This window comes from Pyrenophora tritici-repentis, chromosome 6, assembly GCF_003171515.1.
Source record: "Pyrenophora tritici-repentis strain M4 chromosome 6, whole genome shotgun sequence".
NCBI classification, from domain to species: Eukaryota; Fungi; Ascomycota; class Dothideomycetes; order Pleosporales; family Pleosporaceae; genus Pyrenophora; species Pyrenophora tritici-repentis.
The window spans coordinates 2066499-2088271 of NC_089395.1; the positions used below are offsets into that span (position 1 = coordinate 2066499).

Sequence of the window (21773 nt, forward strand, 5' to 3'; positions counted from 1 at the left end):
GCACATGTCGCCGTTGGACAAAAGTAGGTAGCCGGCGTTGCACATATGACTCCAGCCCACCACATGTGTTGACGCCTCTCCAGGGGTAGAATCAGAGTATCCAATACAGTCGACCGCTTCACCCGTGGCCAAGCAGCCTTTTCTCACAAGCCCAAGTTGCACTGGTCATGTTAAACTTCTCCCCGACTTTGTGGCGGTCAGGAAGGGAGTGGAAGCTTCGGGCAATGCGGAGCAAAGTCGCTGAACTAGCATTAAACTCAACACTCGGCCCCTGAAGACTGCCATGGCGCTTAGGGCTAGGTAGATTAGCATTAGCTTTGGACAGATGCAGCGTCGCAGAGGTATGCTACCGCCATTGTTGGATTTCAGGGGTCCAAAGGAGCCTGAGGTTGCACCACGGCATCTGCGACTCTTTCCACCGAGAGTCGGCAGGTAGACATTCATCTACTAGCGGGCGACTCATTTAGTACCAAGGGCATGTAAGATTAGCCTATACGAGAAGCATGGGTCCGAAAGTACTGCTGAAACGAGCATGCCAAGACGCGCGACTATGTAATCTTCAACGCTATTCTGAGCTAGCCCTACAGCAAAAGCAGCAGGTAAAGCAATCGGCTGAGGATCGAGCGCCAACAGCAAGATTGCAGATTGATCTTGTCGCGGCAACGGGCCAGCAAACACAGGTCCAAGAGTGTGGAACTGCCCAGCATTAGTTATCGATTGCGGCCGAGTTGGGCTGGCCAAGTTGATTCGATGGTCTCGTCAACGCTTCTACATGCGACATGACGACGAGCGTGGGCTGGACGAGAATGATATGAAAACTTGACTAATGTTCGGTACAGGCGGATACGGCACATTCCTTTTGGCATGCCCATTCCCAACCGTCCAAATGGCTGTTGGGGCGGCCTCGTATTCTGCTTTTTTCCGTGCGGGCCTCTAGTATAACTCCGCAACAAGCTCGTGTTTTTTTTTTGCGCTCAGGGATAGGGGTGGAATCCTTCCCCTCTCCCGACAGCCGCCACAACTCAGCCTGACAGCACGACCACTGACCGTGCCGTAAAGCTTGGGGGTCCACGGGCAATGGATTACGAGACAGGCTTAAGTGGGTGCTGCCATTATTGGCTTAGAGAAGGCGTTAGGGACTGTGGGTGCTGGCAGGCTCCGACTAGCCGGCGTCTTAGCGAAGCTAAAATATAGCTTGGCAATGAAAGGTAACCACCGGCATTGAGCGCTCGTTTCCAGTCAGTGCCAGTCGCCATGTGCCTTTTTCATGCAGGCCCAAAAATCTGATCCACCTCTCATGACTGATTTTTTCCCGTCTTTCGAGACTGGTGAAAATGATATATCGCGACGTCAACGATACCACGACCTGCAATGCTATGGTAGCGCCTCAAACACTCGGGCCCCTGGGAAACCGGCTTAGGCCTGTGATGAAATGCTGGCGAAACAAAACCGAGTGCGGAGCCTGCATGCTTCAGACACCTAACGGCAGACGGCGCATGGGGGCGCCCAAAATAAACTATCAGTCTGCAGGCATGCTGCAGCCAGAGCGCGTTTAGTCCGAGTCGGGACCACTCAGACAAGGCAAAGCCCTGCAACAGACTCTCTTTCGACTCCAAAGCGCCGGCTGTTTACCAGAAGTAGGCGACGGCCCCTGCGCCGATCGTGCATCTCCACTCCTGCCCAGTCTAGCCAGCATGGCTCAGGTGAAGGCGATATGGCCAAAGCGCTCCCGCTTTTCGTGCCTGTAAACACCCTCGCTCCCCTCGCCTTGTACATTCTTTCCTCAAGGCGCTTCTCTCAAACCTCACAGGACTGCCCTTGCGTGCAGTATCTTGCTCACCACTCGTTTTTGCTTGCTTCTCACCTGTACACTCGTTTATCCGCACCTCGACAAGACACGCCAAGCGCTATACTAGCACTACTACTACTACTACCGCCAAACACTCAGCACCGTCGCTCCTAGTAGTTTTTGCGTCATATCTGGATTCACTTAACCCCCCTCCCCGCTTTCTACGTCAATTATCTAGCCTCGTGCGACCGTTGCATTGCGAGCGTGTCCTGTGCTACCCACGCCGCTCTCCGTCGCCTGGCGCATACCTTACCCGCCTCATCGACGGCCAACGCAGCTGCTGTGAACCAGCTCCTCACCGAGAGTCTTGCGTCATTGACTCTCATCGCCTGTCATATACGGCCGACAACTGTTTGGAAACCGAGGCTGCATCCCTCGCTACCCCGCTTGACGACAATCACGATATACATACGTCCCTAATAATTCGCCATGGTGTGGCAGGAGATGATGGGCCTCGTCGCCCGAGCTGCCGAAGATGGCTCTATTCCTGATATCACCGATCCTTGGCCGGTCAAGGATGTGAGTACTGCCAGTGACTGGAATGTTTGCTTGGAAACTGACTGTAGTAGATTGTCTATGTCGCCATTATTGGCGGTCTCATGTTGGCCGCTCTGCTCGAATGGTTTCTATGGGTTGCTGCATTTTTGTACTGCATCGTCAAGGTCTTCCAAAAGGCCGAGACAATCAGCGTACGCATCTTGTCCATCTTCTTTGGCGTCATGTTCTTCCTCCTCCGGCAAGTGTAACCATCATCGAGTCTAGAAATCGACTAACAGCAACAGTGCCATTTTCTTGCCAATCATGGTCGTCACTTTGCCCCTACCTTCTCAAGTCACAAAGTACTTCCCTCAGGAAATGGTTGATTTCCTCCAATGGTTTGCCTTCTGGTCCTTCGCTGGTCTGTTGACGGTGCCATGGCTATTCTGTGTCTACCAGCTTGTCACTCACTCTGTCGGGCGTACTCGCAGGATCAAGTCCGTTCTCGATGAGTCATCTGCACCCAAGGTCGTCATCATCATGCCTTGCTACAAGGAAATCCCCGAGATTCTGCTACGAACCTGCGACTCCCTGGTCGACTGTGAATACCCGCCTTCTTGCCTACACATCTTCCTCTCATTCGATGGAGACCAAGAGGACGAGCTGTACCTGAACACCATTGAGAAGCTCGGTGTACCTCTCACGCTCGACTCGTACCCCAAATCCATCGATGTCATCTACCGTAGCTGCCGTATCACCATCTCTCGTTTTCCCCACGGTGGCAAGCGTCACTGCCAGAAGAGAACCTTCAAGCTCATCGACAAGATCTACAGCGAGTACCTCAAGCGGAACGACAACCTTTTCGTTCTCTTCATCGACTCCGACTGCATTCTCGACAAGACCTGCATCCAAAACTTCATGTACGAGATGGAACTCAAGCCCGGCAGCAAGAAGAACATGTTGGCTCAGACTGGTGTCATCACATCTACCACCGAAAAGAACTCGCTCATCACACTTCTTCAGGATATGGAGTACGTCCACGGTCAATTGTTCGAGCGTTCGGTCGAATCCGGCTGCGGTGCCGTCACTTGCTTGCCCGGTGCTCTCACTATGTTGCGATTCTCTGCTTTCCGCAAAATGGCCAAGTATTACTTTGCCGACAAGGCTGAGCAATGCGACGACCTCTTCGACTACGGCAAGTGCCATCTGGGCGAGGACCGCTGGCTCACTCATTTGTTCATGATTGGCGCAAAGGAGCGATACCAAATCCAAATGAACACCGGCGCTTTCTGCAAGACCGAAGCCGTGCAGACCTATCAATCTCTGCTCAAGCAACGTCGCCGCTGGTTCTTGGGTTTTATCACTAACGAAGTTTGCATGTTGACTGACATCCGTCTGTGGAAGCGCTACCCGATCCTTCTCGTTGTCCGTTTCATGCAAAACACCATCCGAACAACCGCGCTGCTCTTCTTCATTCTGTGTATCTCTTTGATCACTACCTCCCAAAAGGTCGCCAATCTTCCTGTCGGTTTCATCGCCATCTCGCTCGGACTCAACTGGCTTCTCATGCTGTACTTCGGTGCCAAGCTCGGTCGCTACAAGATCATGCTCTACCCTCTCATGTTCATTGTCAACCCTTTCTTCAACTGGGTCTACATGGTTTACGGTATCTTCACCGCTGGTCAGCGTACATGGGGAGGACCTCGTGCCGATGCTGGTAGCGCCGATACCCAGACTAGTCCTCAGGAGGCTATCGAAGCTGCCGAAGCCACTGGTGATGATTTGAACGTCGTTCCCGAGACCTTCAAGGCTTCTGCCGAAGCGCACAAGCACCGTCCAGGAGCCATTCCCCTCCAGCCATCAGACAACATCGAAGGCCGCTTCGCCGCTGCAGAACGTCTGCCGAACGGATGGTACCAGCAAGCCAACGACTCTGGTCTCACTCTTCCCAACACTCTGCCCCGCAACCCCAACGTCCCCAACGTTCCCCTGCACCCGCGTACTTCCATGGACTCTTTCGCATCTCACGACACCTCTGCCAACAACTCCATCTACATGCCCCGCCGTGTCGAGAGCTTCATGGACCCCGAGGACGCCCGCATCTACCACAAGACTCAGCAAACGCAAAAGCCTGCTGGTGGGGCCTTCTTCGAAGAGGCACGACAGGGACAATACGATGTCGGCGTTGGCGCTAGCAAGGGCAACTACAGCGAGTCTATTGATTCTATCGACGATGACTCAGTATACCAGGTGAAGGGCTCGAAAGGACCTGCACAAATGCGTATGAACAACGATAACCCCTACGGTGTTCATCAACCGTCTCGCACATCGCCTCTCTCCGCTGAGCCTAAGACTAGCGGACTTGAGTCGCCAAAGCCGTCGTACAACAGGACAAACAGTTCAGACATGCGCCAGGGTCGTAGCCCTCTTGCTCGTCAGAGCTATATCCGCACAGCACCGGGTGAAAACATTGAACTCCAGGCTCCTCAACAAAGCAGCCTTATGCGCGAAGCATCACCCGCGCCACTCGGCCAAACTGCTGCACCACAACACGAGCGCAGCGATTCATCAGACTCGAAGAAGCGAAAGCGTCTTAGCAAGCAGAAGCCTAGCAAATAGGTGCAATCGTTGTTCTGTCATTTAGCGCTTTAATCTCATTTTTGTCTCCAATTCCAAAAGGATCGCACCGATGGTACACAGCATACGCTATCATTAACAGCAACAAATGCGCATTGGATTTTTATCGGCGTTTTAGTGAGCACCCTCGAGTGTAACCGCACCTTTCCTTGTTTGTACATATACTTAGCACTACATGACCGGTCGGGCGGATGGAAAATGCGGGGTTTGGGTGCATGATGTGACTCTAGATGATGACTGGTTTACGCTCTCAAAAAGTACCTCGCGGTATATATTTGTGGGAGCTATGTGGTGGAGTACCCAGATCACCCCTTTGCTTAATGTCTAGAAATTACTCTCTTTCGAGAGGCGAGAATTGATTGGTATTATTGCCACTGCTGTCATCTTGTTGTGCTCCAAACATATGTGTTATTAATGTTTGTAAAATATTACATGTCTATACGATTACGTACCTTGGTCTTACCGATACAGCAGCTCTTCGACCTCCTCTGCAATGGCCAGCGAACTCGTCAACCCAGGACTTTCAATTGCCAACAAATTGACAAACCCTTCGTATCCTTCCTCTTTGTTTATATAGAAGTCCTGAAAATCCTTCCCACTGGTCGCCGCCAACTTGCCGAGCTTTGGTCGTATTCCCACGTAATCCGGCTGGATAGCATCTCTATTTACGCCCGGCAGGTAGGTTTGAATGTCATCAATGGCCTGTTTGATGCTCTTCGTGTTCGGTATATAATCCGTCGGACTATCGGTCCACTCCACATCCGGCCCGAACCGTATTCTGCCACCCATATCCAGCGTGAGATGGGTTCCCAAACCGCCATGACCGGGTACAGGAGCCGGGTAAACGAGAGTTTTTGGTCTGGGACGCGAGACGCTGTAGGAGAAGTAACTTCCCTTTGCGTAGTACGGTTTCCGTTGGCGATGCTCAGGGAGGATCATGTTTGAGATGGGGACTGCGAAGAGGCCGGCGGAATTTATCAGTGTTTCGCATGTTATTGTGGTTTCTTCTGCCGTGGTAGGGTCTTTTGTCGTGATCTGCCAGCCACCTTTGCCAGAATCTAGTGGTGTGATGGACACTACGGGTGACTTGAAGGCGCATATACCACCGCTGTCTTCAAAGTCGCCTTGTAGGTATTGCATCAGGCTGTGCGAATCTACGATGCCGGTTGTTGGGCTCTCGAGCACGCCAGCTTCGGCGCGGACATCTGGTTCGCGGCGCTTTGCTTCTTCTTTGGTGAGGAAGTAGATGGGGACGCCAATGCTTTTGGCGAAGTCGTGGACTTTTTGCAACGCAGACATTTGTTCAGCGTCTTGTGCGACGATCCATTTTCCGGTGTTGCGATATGGGATGCTGTGTGTTTTGCAGAGGTCGTAGAGCATTTCTTTCCCGCGCAAACACAGCTTTGTTTTTAGAGACGTGGGACCGTAGTAGAGCCCAGCGTGGATGACTTCGCTGTTGCGCGAACTGGTTTCTGTGCCTACGGAGCCGTGCTTTTCAATGAGGAGGGTGGAGACATTGGGTCGTTGTTGCAGTTTTCTGGCTATTGCTAGACCAACTACGCCGCCGCCTATAATAGCGTGTGTGAAATCTGCATTTAGGGGGGTGCTGGATGAGAAGTGTCGGATGAGGCTTGGTGCACGTCGTGATGGGGTGAGACGTGTGGCGCGTAATGAAAACATGGTTTGAGAGGAAGACTCCGCTGTAAGACAGAAGAACGAGAAAGCATTGACAATGTGGAAAGGACAGGGGATAATAGCAATAATGGGACAGGCGCAATGCTGAAGTTGATGATTGATGCTTATCAGTGACTTGAGACGCGATATGGATGACGTTAGGTTGAGCCGCTGTTCCTGACGCTAGCGAAGTGGGGGTGGACTTGATACCTTAATTGGTTTCTTAAGGCTGCCAACGTCTATTCTGACACGCAGATATTGCGAGCAGATTTAGTGACTTGCAAGAGACATAGACTCAGGTCTTTGCTGCTGCGACTTTGCGTGTTCGCTGAGATCCCCACTACGATACCAATTGGCTCGATAACGTCATCAACACCCCTCCGACATCGCTCAAAGCCAATGTTTACGGCCCTTTGCAGTCGACGAGCAACATCACACGCTACTACCTATCTACTACCAAAAAGATATTTCCACGCCACATCCCGCATTCTCGCCTCTCCACTTGTCGAGCGCGTCAACAAAGTCACAATGGCCTCAAACTCCGGAACCCCCAAAGTCACCTCCCTCGTGGATCTCCCCTCCTCGGACGCCAAATGGGTGAAGCTGCAAAAGGCGACCTATGTCGACGCCAAAGGCAAAGAGCGCGTCTGGGAGATAGCCTCACGCAAAACCACGGGCTCTGCTGGCGTCGACGCGGTCGCAATGGGAAATATCATCTATCACCCCACCAAAGCCCCCTCGACGATTGTAGTCATTCAATTCAGGCCGCCGGTTGGTGGCTTTACCGTTGAGTGGCCCGCTGGTCTTATCGACGCAGATGAGAAGCCTGAAGAAGCCGCTGTCCGCGAACTCTACGAGGAAACAGGCTACAAGGGCAAAGTAATTTCCACTTCGCCTCCCGTAGCTGCGGACCCGGGCATGACGTCGGCGAATCTTTGTCTCTGCATGGTGGAGATTCATTTGAACGAGGGAGATCCAGAGCCGGAGCAGCATTTGGACGAGGGCGAGGACATTCAGAGGGTCAATATCCCAATTGCTGAGCTTTATACTAGGCTGGAAGAGTTTGCCAAGGAAGGTTATGTTATTGCGGCCAAATTATATCATTGGGCAGCGGGTGCGCAGTATGCAATTGACCACCCGGAGTTATTCCAAAAGGCAGGTAAGCCTGCTGTTAGGACTTAGGGGTGGAATGTGCATGCTATTGCATTGCATAATCACTAGCGCTTTGACGAGATATCAACAAGCGGTAAATGATAGAGAGATAGTCATAGTTTAGAGTGATGTCTATCTCCGAAGTTTACTATATGCCAGCCACTACGTTCTCGTTGCAGCGTCAATGGCGCGACCTGGCGCCCAAGTCATTTGCGACCACATCGCGAACTCAAGCGCTATGCCCAGATAAGGACCAGAAAAGGGCTTCTTGCAAAGTATACATGCAAAGTATACATATATACATCAATATCAGAATGAAAAATAAGTTAGGTATGTGTTGTCCCCCGTGAATTAGAAGTTAAAATTACTTTCCCCAGTGGTGAATCAAGGATGCTGGAGACTGGTCCTAGCCCATGTACGTCTTCTTACTCAGTCCACAATGCCATTCCACGTCGCCTCCAGATCAAAGCGAGTAGCTACCTCCAAATCCAGCGCTTGGCAGCTACACGTGGTACCCATCACCCTGACCCGGCAGGTGAGCAAGCGACAAGTTGTCGTGCCGTGCATTCTTTACCGTCTAGCTTAGCTCGAGAGTATGCGTACTCACTGTCCAAACATCGTTAGCTAAATGCGTTGTACGAATGCGAAGGCAAGTTTCATCTTATGCACAAAGACAGGCAGACAGACCGTGTGCGTACAAGCCGCCGGCAGATTGAATGCGAAATGTCGCCGCGCCGTCTCGCCGCAAACGACCCGAAGAAACTTGACTGCCGCATTGTCTATACGTACCGAACAAAAATCGCTAGTTAAGGTTACAGCAGTAAATGCTGCGGATTTTCCGATCGTAGGTGCTGTTGAGCGTTGGGACGTTGACGCTTTCAGTAAGGCTGCCGTATGAAATGTGACTTTTGTAAGCCGGGCAGCCGATATCCCTAACACCAAAACTGTCAGCGACGCGTGTAAACAAACAAAACCGAACCCGGTCGGGGGAGCGGAATCATCCTCTATAGAAAGTAAGGATAAACTTACAAGTAGAACTCGCACTGGTATCCCTTCTCTACGCGGAAGCTGCGCACCTTGCCATCGTAGTCGGCAAAGAGGTTATTCAGGTCCGCGCAGTAGCCGCTGTCACCAGGAATAGCGAAGCCAGGGTCTGAACCGCAGGTTTGGTCCTTGAAAATCGTGCAGCCACGACTGTCGTTGAAAGGGTTCAGCTTCGAGTGTGGTCTGCAAACGGATACAGCAGACGCGAAACTGCTCAAGAGAGCGACGATAGTTGGGATTTCGAAACGCATAATGTAAATGAGTGAAATATGCGATCAAGGGTGCTTTTAAGACAAAAGACACTTGTTCCGAGAGAACAGGATTCTTTGGTTGGTTGAGTTGGTCGGTACAAAAAGGAAGGACAAAGGGTCGATATAGAAAAAGCTGGGGTAGGACCTTTAAGTTCGGCGACGAACCCTCTTCTGGTGTTAGGAAGAGCCCTTTTCTATTAGAGCCGAAGGGGGGTCAGAACGAGCCGCAACGTGCAGCGGTGGTCATCATCATAAGCCAACCGTGTTCGTGGACAAGCTTAAATACGAGAAGAGGATCTACACCCGCTGCATCCGTAATGAACAGAAGCGTGGGTGAGACTGTCTGATTATGGCCCGTGCGTAGCAACACCAAGGGGAAAGGGGCGTAGCTGGTCCATATTTCACCCCGGCATTTCCTTTGTTTGCACCGGAAAACCACGAGGGGTGATGGGAATGTGAAGTTCTCGGCATGGGCAACCCTTGATATCGAGGTCACCCGTCAGGTCTCCGACACTAAAATGTGTAATAGGTTATACAGCTACACAAAGTAAGGCACCAATTATATTCAACATCTCTCGTGCGTGCGGAACAGTGCGTGACCTGGATTATTGCCGTTTGTTGGTGCCCATGCGGAGGCTGGGGACGCGCGTGACTTTAGGTGATGCTGTAACGGTGTGAGGAGAGGAGGAGGACTGCGTTGCATTGTGTAGCTATGGAGGAACTGCAGCTATATAGGTGTGTGCGATGAGAAAGTGTGGTAGCGATGGCCGTACCCAACTCTCACCCAAGTCGGTCTTGGCAAGTCCCAAACCGTTACACTCCCCCCCAGCTGCCGTGATCAACAAAGCTGACTAGTGCCAGTGCCATAGCTCGGTTGGTTCTGGTGTGTTTACATGAGTAGTAAGAAGCTGGCGAACATTTTCAAGCCCTAGCTGTCTCACAAACTCGGCGTGTTTCTGCCTTACGAGGGACTTTGTGAGTCCATCTGCAGGCATCTCTGCTGTAGGGCACCACTCTACACAGAGCCTTCCTTCCTGTACCTCTTGTCTTACCCACATTTGATGGGTGTCTACATGTCTTAGCTTCGTGTGAAGCCGTTCGTCTTCTTTCTTAACGATCCCGACCGTCTGCTCGTTGTCGCAGTAGATCGTTGGTTGAATCTCCGGGTCGAACTTGATATGCTGGAAGACCTAGGTCCACCATTCCATCTCTCCTCCGGTTGCTGATAGAGCTATCAGCTCAGCCTCAGTTGTTGACTTCGTAACGGATCTCTGGCTATCAACTACTGAGGCTAACGTTGTTTTAAAGCAGCCCTTCTTTCGACGGCTCTTGAACTCTTTCGCTGCTGCTGCTTTGAATTCCTGTCCAAAAGGGTGCTTCTCTAGGTCTTTCCATCTCTTTGGCGGAGGCGGAAGCTCATCCCTGTGTAGCCGTGATTTCTGTGGCTCTGTTTGCTGGAGTGCTTTGGCGAACGCAACAAAGTACGTGCCGAGCGTCTTCCTCTGTCTTTTTCCCGTCAGAACGTTAGACTCACTAACCTGACCGCTAGTCTCCTCACGTCTTGGAGCGTTGTTCGTTCGTCGATCTGGTGCCTCTGCTTCGACTGGCATCTGCTCCCAGCCTCGCGGCATCTCGACTGTTTCCAGCTCGTCTCTCTCGACTGCTTCCGGCTCGTCTCTCTCAACTGCTTCCGGTTCGTCTCTCTCGACTGCTTCCGGTTCGTCTTTCTCGACTGCTTCCGGTTCGGGCTCGGGCTCGGGCTCAGGCCGAGTCGTCGGTCCTAGAGTGCTCTCAGGTGTTGACAACGCGTGAGACGTATCTTTGGCTTGCTCTGTTCGAGCGGCTTGCTCGGGCCAGCTTAGGCCACTCCAGTCTTCCTGCGCTGACTGCAGGAGCAATTCGATCTCCTGGTCGGTTTCCTCTACTGGTTCTGGAACGTCTAGTGTCGTCACCACCTCTCTCAGAATCTGTCGATCTGGGTAAACAGGCTCAGTCCCATCACTAGACATAAAGGCGACGTCTCTCGTCCTAAGGACTCGTCCTAATGCTGGCATCCATCTCGTGAGCAGCGGTGGAGCTGACAGTCCTGTAGCTGCTGCAGTCTGCAGCACCGCATTAACGTGTGGCTTATTGCGCGCTGGCTGTCCATCGTCTATACTAATCATGGACGAGCTCTGGACCTCAGCCTGCGGCTTTGTCTTCTTCTTAAGCCCCCGCTCTGTTGCTCTTAGTGCATTGGCCATCGAATTCGACGTAGGACTGTCTCTAAGCTCTGTGAACTTATCCTGAATTGCCTTGTCTGGCTTCCAGCCCTTTGTCCGAACTGACTGGTTAACGTACGGGCAGTTATCGAACTTGTGGTTTTCCCCATCAAGACACCTTGGTATCCATGGTCCTGAGCGTGTACGAGCTCCTTGGCTGTTGCCACTACTTGCTACCTCGAGTGTAGCAAAGGTTCCAAGTCCTGACGCGATTGGCCGTGTACGTCGGTAGTACGATCTGAACTCCGCGATCAAATCCGCGATCAGCGGAAATTCTTCATCTTTCTGTTCCTTCTTAATAAGGTCCTGTAGCTGAGTAGCTGCCCAGCTATCGTCCAGGCCTCTAATCGACAGGATAAACTCTTCCTGCGCTCTGTTGCCAGTCGTCTCTGGCATCTTGGCCTCCGTGAGGAGTCGGGTGATCGTCACCCACTCGTCAAACCATGTATCTAAGTTTGCGGTCTTTGGTCTCGTGCAGACTGCTGTGTACCGAGCTCTAAGTTGGTGGTTCCTCTCTCCAATCGATGGACAGAGGTGCTTCTTTAGCGTTCTCAGCTGGCTATAGGCGTCTGCGCAATCGAGGATTAGGTCTAGGTGTTTGACGTCAATTGTCTGCACGATCTCTAGGCTTAGGTTTCGGAGAGCCTTCTCCTTCGTGAGCCACCTGGCCTCGTCGCGATCGAATCGTCTAGCCCATGAGTTGTACGTAGCGAGCTCTGTCGCTGTCAAGTCTGGGATATCGATCTGCTCGTCTGTAAGAGGATTTCGAAATCTCCTTACTTCGAGCTCTTTAGGTCTCTCGTCTTCTAGCATCTTCAGCCTCTCTGGCGAAAGATCTGGGTTAACGTACTCCCACAGACCATTCCGGTCTGCGGATATCTTCCTCGTGAACAGCCATTTCGACCAATCGTCTGGCTTTCGGAGGGTAACTGACGCTCTCGTCACCTGCATTTCGTGCTCTTGAGTTGCCATAACTACCTAGCTAAATATGCTCCTAGTGTTGAGTGTCGTCGTATCGACAGCTTGTCTGTTAGCTGTATATCGGGTGAACGCAGCGATTTAATTAAAGGCTTCCGGGCTCATAACTGTAACGGTGTGAGGAGAGGAGGAGGACTGCGTTGCATTGTGTAGCTATGGAGGAACTGCAGCTATATAGGTGTGTGCGATGAGAAAGTGTGGTAGCGATGGCCGTACCCAACTCTCACCCAAGTCGGTCTTGGCAAGTCCCAAACCGTTACAGATGCGGTTCGGCTGTTTTGTATGTCGTCGTAATTCAGATACCGGCTTACACCAATATCGCTTCGCCTTGAAACCGGCTGCCGTGAGACGGCAGTTATGATTGAAATCCCATGATATGCGCGGCTGTGGCGTCTGTATGACATCTGCACAAGAAGAACGTGTAAGAGGCCGGAGTGTATACTGAGAATCTAGCCGGCGGAAAGCGATCGTATGGTGTACAATGCATCCACCGACATGGTTGCTCTGCCCCACATTGCGTCTTACAGCATTTCCTCAAGAACTAGTTTGGCTAAGAGTGGGATCTACTCTTGGCCCCACTTGGCGATTGGTACAGCGATCCAGTCAAGACCCGGTGTGGTGTCTCTTCAAGATCATACGTTGGGGGACAGGATGCTGAGATGAGTCATTTCAGAGATTCCACGCTTGAGGACCTCTCATACTCGATCCCTGAAATCATTATATAATTTCAATGGTCTCCTCAACGCTGCTCAATGTCGGAGGGAACTCATTTATACCAAGCGGGAAATTGACTTCTGCTATTCCAATTCTCTTGTGATGACGTCCCACTTTTTGAAATACCAAAAACCGGTAAGGTCTAAACCCGGATGGGACGCAGGGCGAATGGTCAGCCATGTACAAGGCCTTGATGTCATCCTGCTTGTCTTTGTCTGACAACTCAGCGTCATTGGTAAAATCGCACTCGAACCTCCCGTTGTTGCAAAAATGGATCCAGGCAATTTTACCTGGAACCAAGTACAGCTTTTGAAATGTGCCAGTAATTCGCAATGTCGATCCGATCCTGGCGGTGGAAAGAAAGTGGGAATTTCCGGTGAGTTTATCTACCTGTTCCCAGCTCCCATTGTCCAGGCGGACATGCACAGTGTAATTTCGCTCTACTCCGTACACACCGGCTAGGAAATATGCTTGACACGTAGCCGAAGTCCATGACCAACTGGGAAATCCGTCTCTTCTTTTCCGGTGGCCCTTGACTGCTGTCCAAAGCAAGGGCATGTAAGTAATTGGAGTCTCTGGGTCTCGCAAAATAGGCATGCCCCAATAGTGAAAGCGAAATAGTCTGTTGAGCATTCCAGTGCATGCGTTGAGGACATCAGTTTCAAATGAAAGGGCTCTGTTTGTGTAATTGGCCAGAATACTGAAAATTCGATTGGAGCTTTCAGTAAATGCGAGTGAGTCGTTCTGAAAGAAATAGTCATCAAGACCCTCTATCCACCACGCATTTCCACAGTGGTGCGTCGGTCGCTCTAGTGGGATTTTAAACGATTCTAAACATACCATCTGGTCACATACATAGAATACTGCTTTTTCGTTGAGAACTAGCCTTCGGGCTGCAAGAAAGCCTTCTTGGTATGTCCACGCTCTTTTAGCCCATGCGCTTTGTTTGACTTCGTACAGAGGGCTGAATATTTCAGTAAATTCTGTATCCTTATCTAGTTTACACCTGTGCTGCGGTGTTCGGGTGTGTTACTGACGCCCGGTAATCCATGGTAGACCGAGTCACCAGCAGCAGCAATGATGACTAATTGGGATTGCGAGTAGATGTAGTCCATTGCTCGAATTTGATCTTGCTTTTCAGCTAAGTCATTCTGGTTGATACACTACAAAAAACGGTTAGCCGAAGAACACTAAACACAGTTCCACGCAACATACCACTTGATCGACCCAGAGATATCGATGGCCGATATTTGAAGTGACTGTGATGGCATCTCGGATAGTTGGCGGGAAGTGATCAAAGTTTTCTTTTGGATCCCTGGTACTGCCCCATACATATGACAGGGTAACGTATGTGAAGTCAGAGTCCTGTGGTGCGGATATGACCTGCAAAGTTTCACAGTCGATGACCTTGAAACCGGGGATAGTCTGTCGCAGGACAGCATGACAGGAATGTGAATGATGAGATTTGCAACTTTCCAACCAGTTTAAAACAGCTTCATAGTCAATGATATTGGGGTCAACAATACGGGTTGCTGGAGTGCTGGAAGTGTCGTGAAGTTTTGATATGCTCCAAATATCTTCATGTCTTATGCCACCGAAGTACGTGCACATACGAACAAGTGGTATATGCCGTATACCCGCATTCAGGGGATATTTCTCACTGTTGAACGAATCAGTCGATGCTGTTGGACGTTCGGCAAGGCGACAGGTACATCCCACTATGAGCTCTCTTAGAGAGTCTTTATCATCGGAGGTGATATCTCTATCGATACTGTCCTCACATGCCCACATTGGACACATTGGACAATCTGATTCCAACAGTTCCTTGGTAGATTCAGGGATCCTGAACAAATGGGGTTTGGCACCACCACAGAGCGAATGATCTTCCCAAATAAGTCGCGGCCAATCAACAACGGAACAACGGTGGCAAAGGTCGCCTTGACGACGCCTTTCCTTAGCCTTGATAGAGGAGAGCTGGGTATTCATACTGAACTCGGTTCCATGTCCGAGGCTGAACGGGGAATGTCTCTTGAGCAATGGAGTGTGGTTGGGTCAACTTTTGGAGCGATGCACGGCGCAGAACTGGCCAGTGTGTTGAGCCAGATACAAGAGCCGCACGAGATTCGTGACGATAGCCCATAGAAAGAAAGGGTGCATGTGAATAGATGGTAGGAAACAGCGCACCACAGCCTTATGTATGGATTAGGCAGCCACCCCGCTTACCAAGAAACTCGTGGCTTTTCGCGCTAGACCCAGTGTATACAAAACGCATTGAACATGCCAACCTACAAGACATCATAAGACAGATAGTGCGCTTCTTATTCATAATCGAGTACGACAAGACATACGTCAAGGTATATACTCTGACCGTAGCTTGACATTGCATACCCAACGCCACAAATTCATAGGTATCTTGAAAACGGGTCATAACCAAACGCCTGCTGCCACGACGTAACGACCACCCAGATCAATAGAACGCCTTCGCCACGTACAATACATGAAACTGTTCTGCGCCATCTCAAATATACAACCGTATAGTATATCACATTCGGCTCACATGGTCCGCCAAAAGTAGTTTGTGTAAAAGTGACGTGAGAACTTGGGGTCGATGTTTACAACGTGCACGTCGCCCTTTGCTGCGTTTCGGATGACGGCCTTATTGTACTCGCCAGTCGTAGGGTCGGCTTCGACGTCGATGCCAAGAGTGCGGTAAAGCTTCAGTTTTAGACTAGGATATTGTTAGCGAGCGTCATCTACCACCATCACATCCCATGGTGGACTGGTGGAGGGATTCACTTACACAGTAGCATCCTCGCCCGCCCTAGGTTCAACGCCGCCTTCCACACCTTCCTCTTCCAACTCGCTAGCCACGTTCCCAAGCCTTGCCAAATCACTTTGCAACCTCTCGCCCTCAATCTCCAAATCGCTTGCTTGTTTCGCAATCTTGAACTTTTCGGTATCTAACCTCAAGATTTCTGCTGCATGGTTGGTTGGATTGTGTTGTGATAAGGTGTGGTTGTGGTTCGCCGAAAGGGTTTGATGTGTCCGGTTTAGTGCGCTGAGGGAGGATTGAATGGACCGTAGGTGTTGTGTGCGGAATTCGCTGAGTGTGCTAAGCGATTCATTGATGCGATGAAGTGACGTCTTGTCGTTTGCAATCTTAAAGTGTGAGGTGCATTGCGCAATGAGCTGGAACGTGTTAGCGATGGTTGGTTCCAGGGGGTTTGGAGATGGGAGCATACGGCAGCCGGATCTTCGTCGAGAAGCATTTTGGTAGAGTATTGTGTGTTTTTTGAGAATGGTTGAGACGCTGGTTCTGTTCAAACTGGTATGCGATGTATGCGCAACTCTGTCTATCTGAGTGGTGGTGTTTGCGTGTATATGAGACGGTGTGGTGTTGATGGTCTTGTTTGCATGGTCTGTGCTGACGTCGCGTGCATGGCAACCACGAACGAAGTGGCGGAAGGCGCGCCAGGTCCATGCAGCCGCAAGGCGTACGTCACCGACGGTTCACGAGACAGCCTGTATTAACGCCCGACACCTGCAACTCAGTCTTCCCGAGGATAGCGATAGCCGCCTACATTGCACATAATTTTCTGCTCTTCTTGCGCATCATAACGAGCCATGCCGCCGTCATTACCATGTGAGTGGGATACCGATTTTTTTGGGCCGACGAACGCTCATTCCCATTAGATGCCGCCGACGTAGAGTCGCCGCTCAAGCCAGAGGAGCTGCAAGTTCTGCGAGCGCAGTACGAGAAAGAGGGTGAATATGTTGGTCTGCAGACAAAGTTCAACTATGCATGGGTACGTACGACTTCCCCGCTTCTCGTCACCCGCGGTGTCATATAATACTGGACATACCAATGTAAAAAAGCCACTGTAGTCACCAAACACATCTATTGGGTGCTTATCCACACTGTCCAGTATGTATTGTATGGCGCCCGGGTGCAGTCTTGAATTTGCATGCGCACGCCTCCAGCCGCAACGACAAAGCTCATGGCATCATTCTAGGGTCTTATCAAATCCACGTCCCGTCCCGACCAACAAGAGGGTGTGCGCTTGCTCTCCGAGATCTTTCGCAACTCGCGGGAGCGTCGGCGCGAATGTCTTTACTACCTCGCCCTCGGCAACTACAAGCTCGGCAACTACGCAGAAGCCCGACGGTATAATGAGCTTCTGCTAGAGCTGGAGCCCGCAAATCTGCAAGCCGGAAGTTTGAAGAGCCTGATCGACGAAAAGGTTGCGAAGGAGGGACTGGTAGGCGCTGCGATTGTGGGAGGCATCGTGGTAGCGGCGGGGGTGGTGGGGAGCTTGCTGCTGAGAGGCGGTCCGCGAAGGAACTGAACAATGACGGCCATGGGAAAGTCGATTGTCGCCAGCTTCAGCGCCAGGTGAAGGACGGCCAAGACAGACTTTGCGACGTGAATACATGCACAGGCGTTGGTGGGGTTTATACCTTTGGCCAGGCTAGTACAACGTCATGGCATTTTGAATATCTGTACATACAAGGCTCTCCTACTGAAGTTCGCGACTGTGCCTAAAACGTTACGTGGTGCTCTTAGACCGTCCACAGCTATGTGCGATGCTATCTTTTGCTGCTGCGATAGATTTGGTGGATTCGCCCAGAATCCGATAGAAGCTGAGAGAAGCCGATAGACGTCTGAACAAACGCAGTCAGAGTAAGACAATCAACCCGTATCTTTTGACAAAAGAAGACAAAGAGATATTGCTCGCATCGCTCTTCCATCATCTCTCCTATTGTCACAATTATTCGCTCTAGAGTGCAAGCGCTGATGCAGCTGCGACCCATCTGACGATATCGCGGGACAAATCGCTGGACCCTGCTTGACCAACAACGTCATTCCCGCTCTGACAGCTCACACATCGAATGCCCAAATCCCGCCGCAACTCGCGCCTTGGAAATCAATCCACAACATACTCGCACTCGGCTTCTGCGCACCTTCTGTTCCCCCGCCGCATACCTGCCTACAGTTGTAGGTCGCCACACCCTCACTGGTGCAAACAACCGCGCATGACAGGGTTCTGAACTCACCCAAGGTCCGCGCCTGCTCCCGACCAGCTTGGTAGGTCTATCTATTGGTCAAATGTCGCTTCCTTTCTGACTGACTTGGCCTAGCTCCCTTCACTCTCTCTCCATCCCATCCTAGATCCTATACACGATACACCCCACGTCGGCCATCATGGACCAGTCGAGTAATCAGGATGCGCCGTCGCAGAACCAGCGGTCAGGTCACCGCGACATGATGTTTTGCCACGAATGCAACGACGAGTGGTATCGGGACGAACATGGCCTCTCGTGTCCAGAATGCGGCTCAGACTTCACAGAGATCGTGAGTTCCGGCCGCCAGATGCAGCTTCCGACTCAACAGACGAGATGAAGCCGACATGCACCAACCGCCGCTAATCCCGCGCAGATAGAAGATAACAACGACCCGAGAGACACGACCATGTTTGGTCACGACGGCGACGACACCAACTCTCTACCTGATCTCGAGGACGCGCTACCCCACCTACATCAGCACAACCCATGGCAAAACGATGACCCTGAGGAGGGAGATATTAGTAATATCCACTTTACCCAGACGGCGCCCGGAAGGTACAACCTACAGGCCACCGTTACCCGCTCTGTATCTCCCCAGGGTGGCCTTGCGCCGGGATCAATAGGCGGCTTCATGGCTATGTTGAACGGGTTGACTGGAGCGGCATTACGACCCCAAGGTCAAGCAGGTCAGACCGAGGGGCCGTTTTCGAGGTCGCCTCCTGGTACTGGAGAGAACCCCAACCAAACCGCATTTCAAGAAGCCCAAAATCAAGGCGCACAAGGAGGACCCCAGATTCACGGAGGAAGATTCACGTATCGTGGTGGCGCTAGGATCTTTCCTAGGGATGGAAACGCTGCTGGACGGGCCGAGCCTGTGGACGAGATGACAAAGTAAGCAAAGTAAGCTCTATATATGGATTGGTAATGGCTAATCACACAAATAGCATCGTGACAGGTCTAATGGCAGCGTTCGGTGCGCCACCTGGTCACATTCATGTCTACCCCCACCCCCAGGGCGGTGCTCAGGGCATGTTTGGTGGCGAACACAACCACGTCCCTGGCGAACAATTTGCTGGTAACCCCATCTTACAACTATTCTCGACTATGGGCATCATGGGCCCTGCTGGCAACAACTTGGGCGACTTTGTCTACTCACAGGAGGGTCTCGACCGCATCGTTTCCCAGCTCATGGAACAAACGGCGACCAGCAACGCACCGGGACCGGCGACTCAAAACGACATCGATGCCCTTCCCCGTAAAGAAGTCACCGAGGACATGCTAGGCGATGAGCACAAGGCTGAATGCAGTATATGCATGGATGAGGTCAACATCGGCGAGCAAGTCACGCTACTGCCCTGCAAGCACTGGTTCCATCACCCGTGCATCTCGGCATGGCTACGCGAGCACGATACCTGCCCGCATTGTCGAAAGGGCATCACCAAGGGTGGCGAGGGCCAGTCAAACAACCCTGCGTCAGCCGAACCACAGGCGGATCGGACGTCCCACATGCCTGGCTCGTTTAACCCAGATTCACCGCCTGACAATCAAGGCAATTCGTCTGGTAACGCGAACGCAGAGTCGGGTAATGATGGCATCAGCGATCGGATACGCAGGGGTCTGTTTGGTTCCCCGCAATAGGATCCGGATCATGTGTTTGTGATATCAAGCTAATGTATATAACATGGTTAGGACGCGACCATTTCAGAAGGAGCAGGGAGGCACTAAGAGAGGCGGTGCGTAAAAGGCGTGATGAAGCGTCTAGATGTGGGAGCCCAGCGCCCCAGTGATATCTTCAGCCACATGCACAGGCTTGACACTCACTTGGCTCGTCGGGTATCTTCTGTACGTGCAGTCGTTACTTAAGCCACGTGCGGTGCGGGTGCGTCCGGGCACTGACCAGTCTACGTATATGGTTCTAAGCGGCCGAGCGAGTCTACTCCACTATGGATTCCCGCAGATGGCATCACGCAGTCAACTGAGTCGAGTAGCCAAAGATCAAGCGGGCGATCTAGCCGTGCTGCAAAGATGCAGCGTCAGTATTCGGTTTGAGAGGATTTTGCGTTGGCGTGGTATGTATTGGTTTAGCGGTGGGCGTTGGTGTTTGCTTCTTTCCACCCCACGTGTTTGCTCAGCGCATGCTGTACATAGCCCTTGTATTTCTCAATGGACATGAATGTCTTGCTAGCACGGTCATGGATGTGAAGATGAGGTGCACAACTACAAGTGGAGGTAGGTTCTCGATGACGAGCTACAATAGTGGTATTGTGTGATTGTGTGCTTGATGACATACATGAATGCAACAGTGAGGCGTGACTGAAGTGTGCAAGTGCCGATGACGGATGCCCTCACTTTCACATGCCGAGCAGCCCCTCACTGGCGGTGTCGAGTCAACAAGGCGGGCGTTAGGCTTTGCAGTCTGTGCAGTGTGTGCTCGTATACTGGATCATGTTGATGGACATGGATTGATGCGAAGAAGCGGTGGAGCGCGAGGGCGAGGACTGATTTGGCTAGCGTCTGGGCCGTGTCAACGGGTGGGGTGCGGATATGCAGGGCAGGCGGCGAATGGGCTGGGTTCTGGGGGTGCATGGGTTTTTGCGGTGAAGACTTTTTGCTTCTCAAGATGAAGGTAAAGGGCAAATGATCATCACGTCAGAGCTAAGAGGGGGTGCAATAAACAGCAATTAGAGAGCATGACATGGTGAGGCAAGTAGGACGGCGGGCATTGATGCGCCCGGCGAGATTGGCGAGTGGAAAAAAGTTGAGCGGGCGGCGGATCCCCGACAACGCATCAACGCATCGACCACATCGACTGCACATGACGACGACGACGACGATGAACAGCCTTGTCGCGCGCCAAGAAAGCTACCTTCCTGTGTCAGCGTGCTAGGCGCGGACCGTGTGTCCTGATGAATTGTCATTTGAGTGATCGCCCTGCGACGAGGTGAGACGACATGTTTTGCAAAAGAAAGGCCGTTGTTCCTGCAGGCAATTGGTGTTCGCATGATGCCGAGTCACTGCTTGACAGAAGAGATGGTGCGCTGGCTTATCGCTCACATGCGCACTTGTCATGGTTTGAGTGATGGTTTGATGGCTGCTCATCGCGTTCCACGCCGTTCCGTGATCCCAAAGCACATGTACATAGTCGCGACATGGTGGTACTACGTGCCTAGCTGTGATTGGCCAGGCGGAGATAGCCGTCAAGATGGTAGCATTGGGGCTCCACGCTGGTGGCGAGTACAAGAGAGCAAGCTGTCCCTTGATCAGACACACTCCATCTCTCTCCCAGACAAAAAATAATGGGCAAATGTGTTTGGTGCGTGGGCAGGGCCCTCACCAGCTTTTTCCCTCGTCGTCGTCGTGGTCCATGTCCTGGACAGCCACCCCGGCGAGGCGGTAAGAAGAAAAGTGGAGCCGCTTGCGAGCTTGGCCTCGGCCGCCTCTCATGGGATTTTGTCGCGAGCTGCGTTGTGCTTGCATTAATGCCTGTTGAGCCTCGCCCATGCAACAGGTGCTACGTGGTAGCTAAGTATATGACTGGCTCTTCCCGCCTCTACAAAACCTATATCCCTCGTAGCGGAACCTTAGCGCCCGACAATCCACCAGGCTTGCATGCATGAGCCAGCCTGTTGTTGTGCCGTACATAAGTAAAGCTCCATTCGTTCCGTGCGGTGA

General features: G+C 51.8%; 10 protein-coding genes across 10 annotated transcripts; 5 read left to right on the forward strand and 5 right to left on the reverse strand.

The window, feature by feature from the left end:
• Window positions 1-2278: 2278 nt before the first annotated feature.
• Window positions 2279-2595, forward strand: PtrM4_120130 (uncharacterized protein; the record flags this gene model as incomplete). Its single annotated transcript, XM_001935307.2, has 2 exons — window positions 2279-2368; window positions 2419-2595. The coding sequence occupies 2 exons, from the start codon at window positions 2279-2281 to the stop codon at window positions 2593-2595; spliced, it is 267 nt and encodes an 88-aa protein (XP_001935342.2).
• A 55-nt stretch (window positions 2596-2650) lies between these two features.
• PtrM4_120140 (chitin synthase D) lies at window positions 2651-4945 on the forward strand (the record flags this gene model as incomplete). The annotated part of the gene is made up of 1 exon (XM_066108403.1): window positions 2651-4945. One exon carries the CDS (start codon window positions 2651-2653, stop codon window positions 4943-4945), a length of 2295 nt encoding a protein of 764 aa, XP_065961588.1.
• A 477-nt stretch (window positions 4946-5422) lies between these two features.
• PtrM4_120150 (dehydrogenase) lies at window positions 5423-6643 on the reverse strand (the record flags this gene model as incomplete). The annotated part of the gene is made up of 1 exon (XM_066108404.1): window positions 5423-6643. The coding sequence occupies one exon, from the start codon at window positions 6641-6643 to the stop codon at window positions 5423-5425; it is 1221 nt and encodes a 406-aa protein (XP_065961589.1).
• Window positions 6644-7165: 522 nt separating this feature from the next.
• Window positions 7166-7819, forward strand: PtrM4_120160 (NUDIX domain containing protein; the record flags this gene model as incomplete). The annotated part of the gene is made up of 1 exon (XM_001935309.2): window positions 7166-7819. The coding sequence occupies one exon, from the start codon at window positions 7166-7168 to the stop codon at window positions 7817-7819; it is 654 nt and encodes a 217-aa protein (XP_001935344.1).
• A 772-nt stretch (window positions 7820-8591) lies between these two features.
• On the reverse strand, window positions 8592-9084 carry PtrM4_120170 (uncharacterized protein; the record flags this gene model as incomplete). The annotated part of the gene is made up of 2 exons (XM_066108405.1): window positions 8592-8721; window positions 8819-9084. The coding sequence occupies 2 exons, from the start codon at window positions 9082-9084 to the stop codon at window positions 8592-8594; spliced, it is 396 nt and encodes a 131-aa protein (XP_065961590.1).
• A 1190-nt stretch (window positions 9085-10274) lies between these two features.
• Window positions 10275-12317, reverse strand: PtrM4_120180 (Trypan-PARP domain containing protein; the record flags this gene model as incomplete). The annotated part of the gene is made up of 1 exon (XM_066108406.1): window positions 10275-12317. The coding sequence occupies one exon, from the start codon at window positions 12315-12317 to the stop codon at window positions 10275-10277; it is 2043 nt and encodes a 680-aa protein (XP_065961591.1).
• A 1715-nt stretch (window positions 12318-14032) lies between these two features.
• Window positions 14033-15023, reverse strand: PtrM4_120190 (HET domain containing protein; the record flags this gene model as incomplete). Its single annotated transcript, XM_066108407.1, has 2 exons — window positions 14033-14200; window positions 14253-15023. The coding sequence occupies 2 exons, from the start codon at window positions 15021-15023 to the stop codon at window positions 14033-14035; spliced, it is 939 nt and encodes a 312-aa protein (XP_065961592.1).
• Window positions 15024-15590: 567 nt separating this feature from the next.
• PtrM4_120200 (kinetochore protein spc24) lies at window positions 15591-16306 on the reverse strand (the record flags this gene model as incomplete). The annotated part of the gene is made up of 3 exons (XM_001935312.1): window positions 15591-15765; window positions 15838-16226; window positions 16280-16306. The coding sequence occupies 3 exons, from the start codon at window positions 16304-16306 to the stop codon at window positions 15591-15593; spliced, it is 591 nt and encodes a 196-aa protein (XP_001935347.1).
• A 355-nt stretch (window positions 16307-16661) lies between these two features.
• Window positions 16662-17383, forward strand: PtrM4_120210 (mitochondria fission 1 protein; the record flags this gene model as incomplete). Its single annotated transcript, XM_001935313.2, has 3 exons — window positions 16662-16680; window positions 16731-16843; window positions 17051-17383. 3 exons carry the CDS (start codon window positions 16662-16664, stop codon window positions 17381-17383), a joined length of 465 nt encoding a protein of 154 aa, XP_001935348.1.
• Window positions 17384-18240: 857 nt separating this feature from the next.
• On the forward strand, window positions 18241-19739 carry PtrM4_120220 (RING-finger-containing ubiquitin ligase; the record flags this gene model as incomplete). Its single annotated transcript, XM_001935314.2, has 3 exons — window positions 18241-18390; window positions 18475-18992; window positions 19046-19739. 3 exons carry the CDS (start codon window positions 18241-18243, stop codon window positions 19737-19739), a joined length of 1362 nt encoding a protein of 453 aa, XP_001935349.1.
• Between the last annotated feature and the right edge of the window lie 2034 nt (window positions 19740-21773).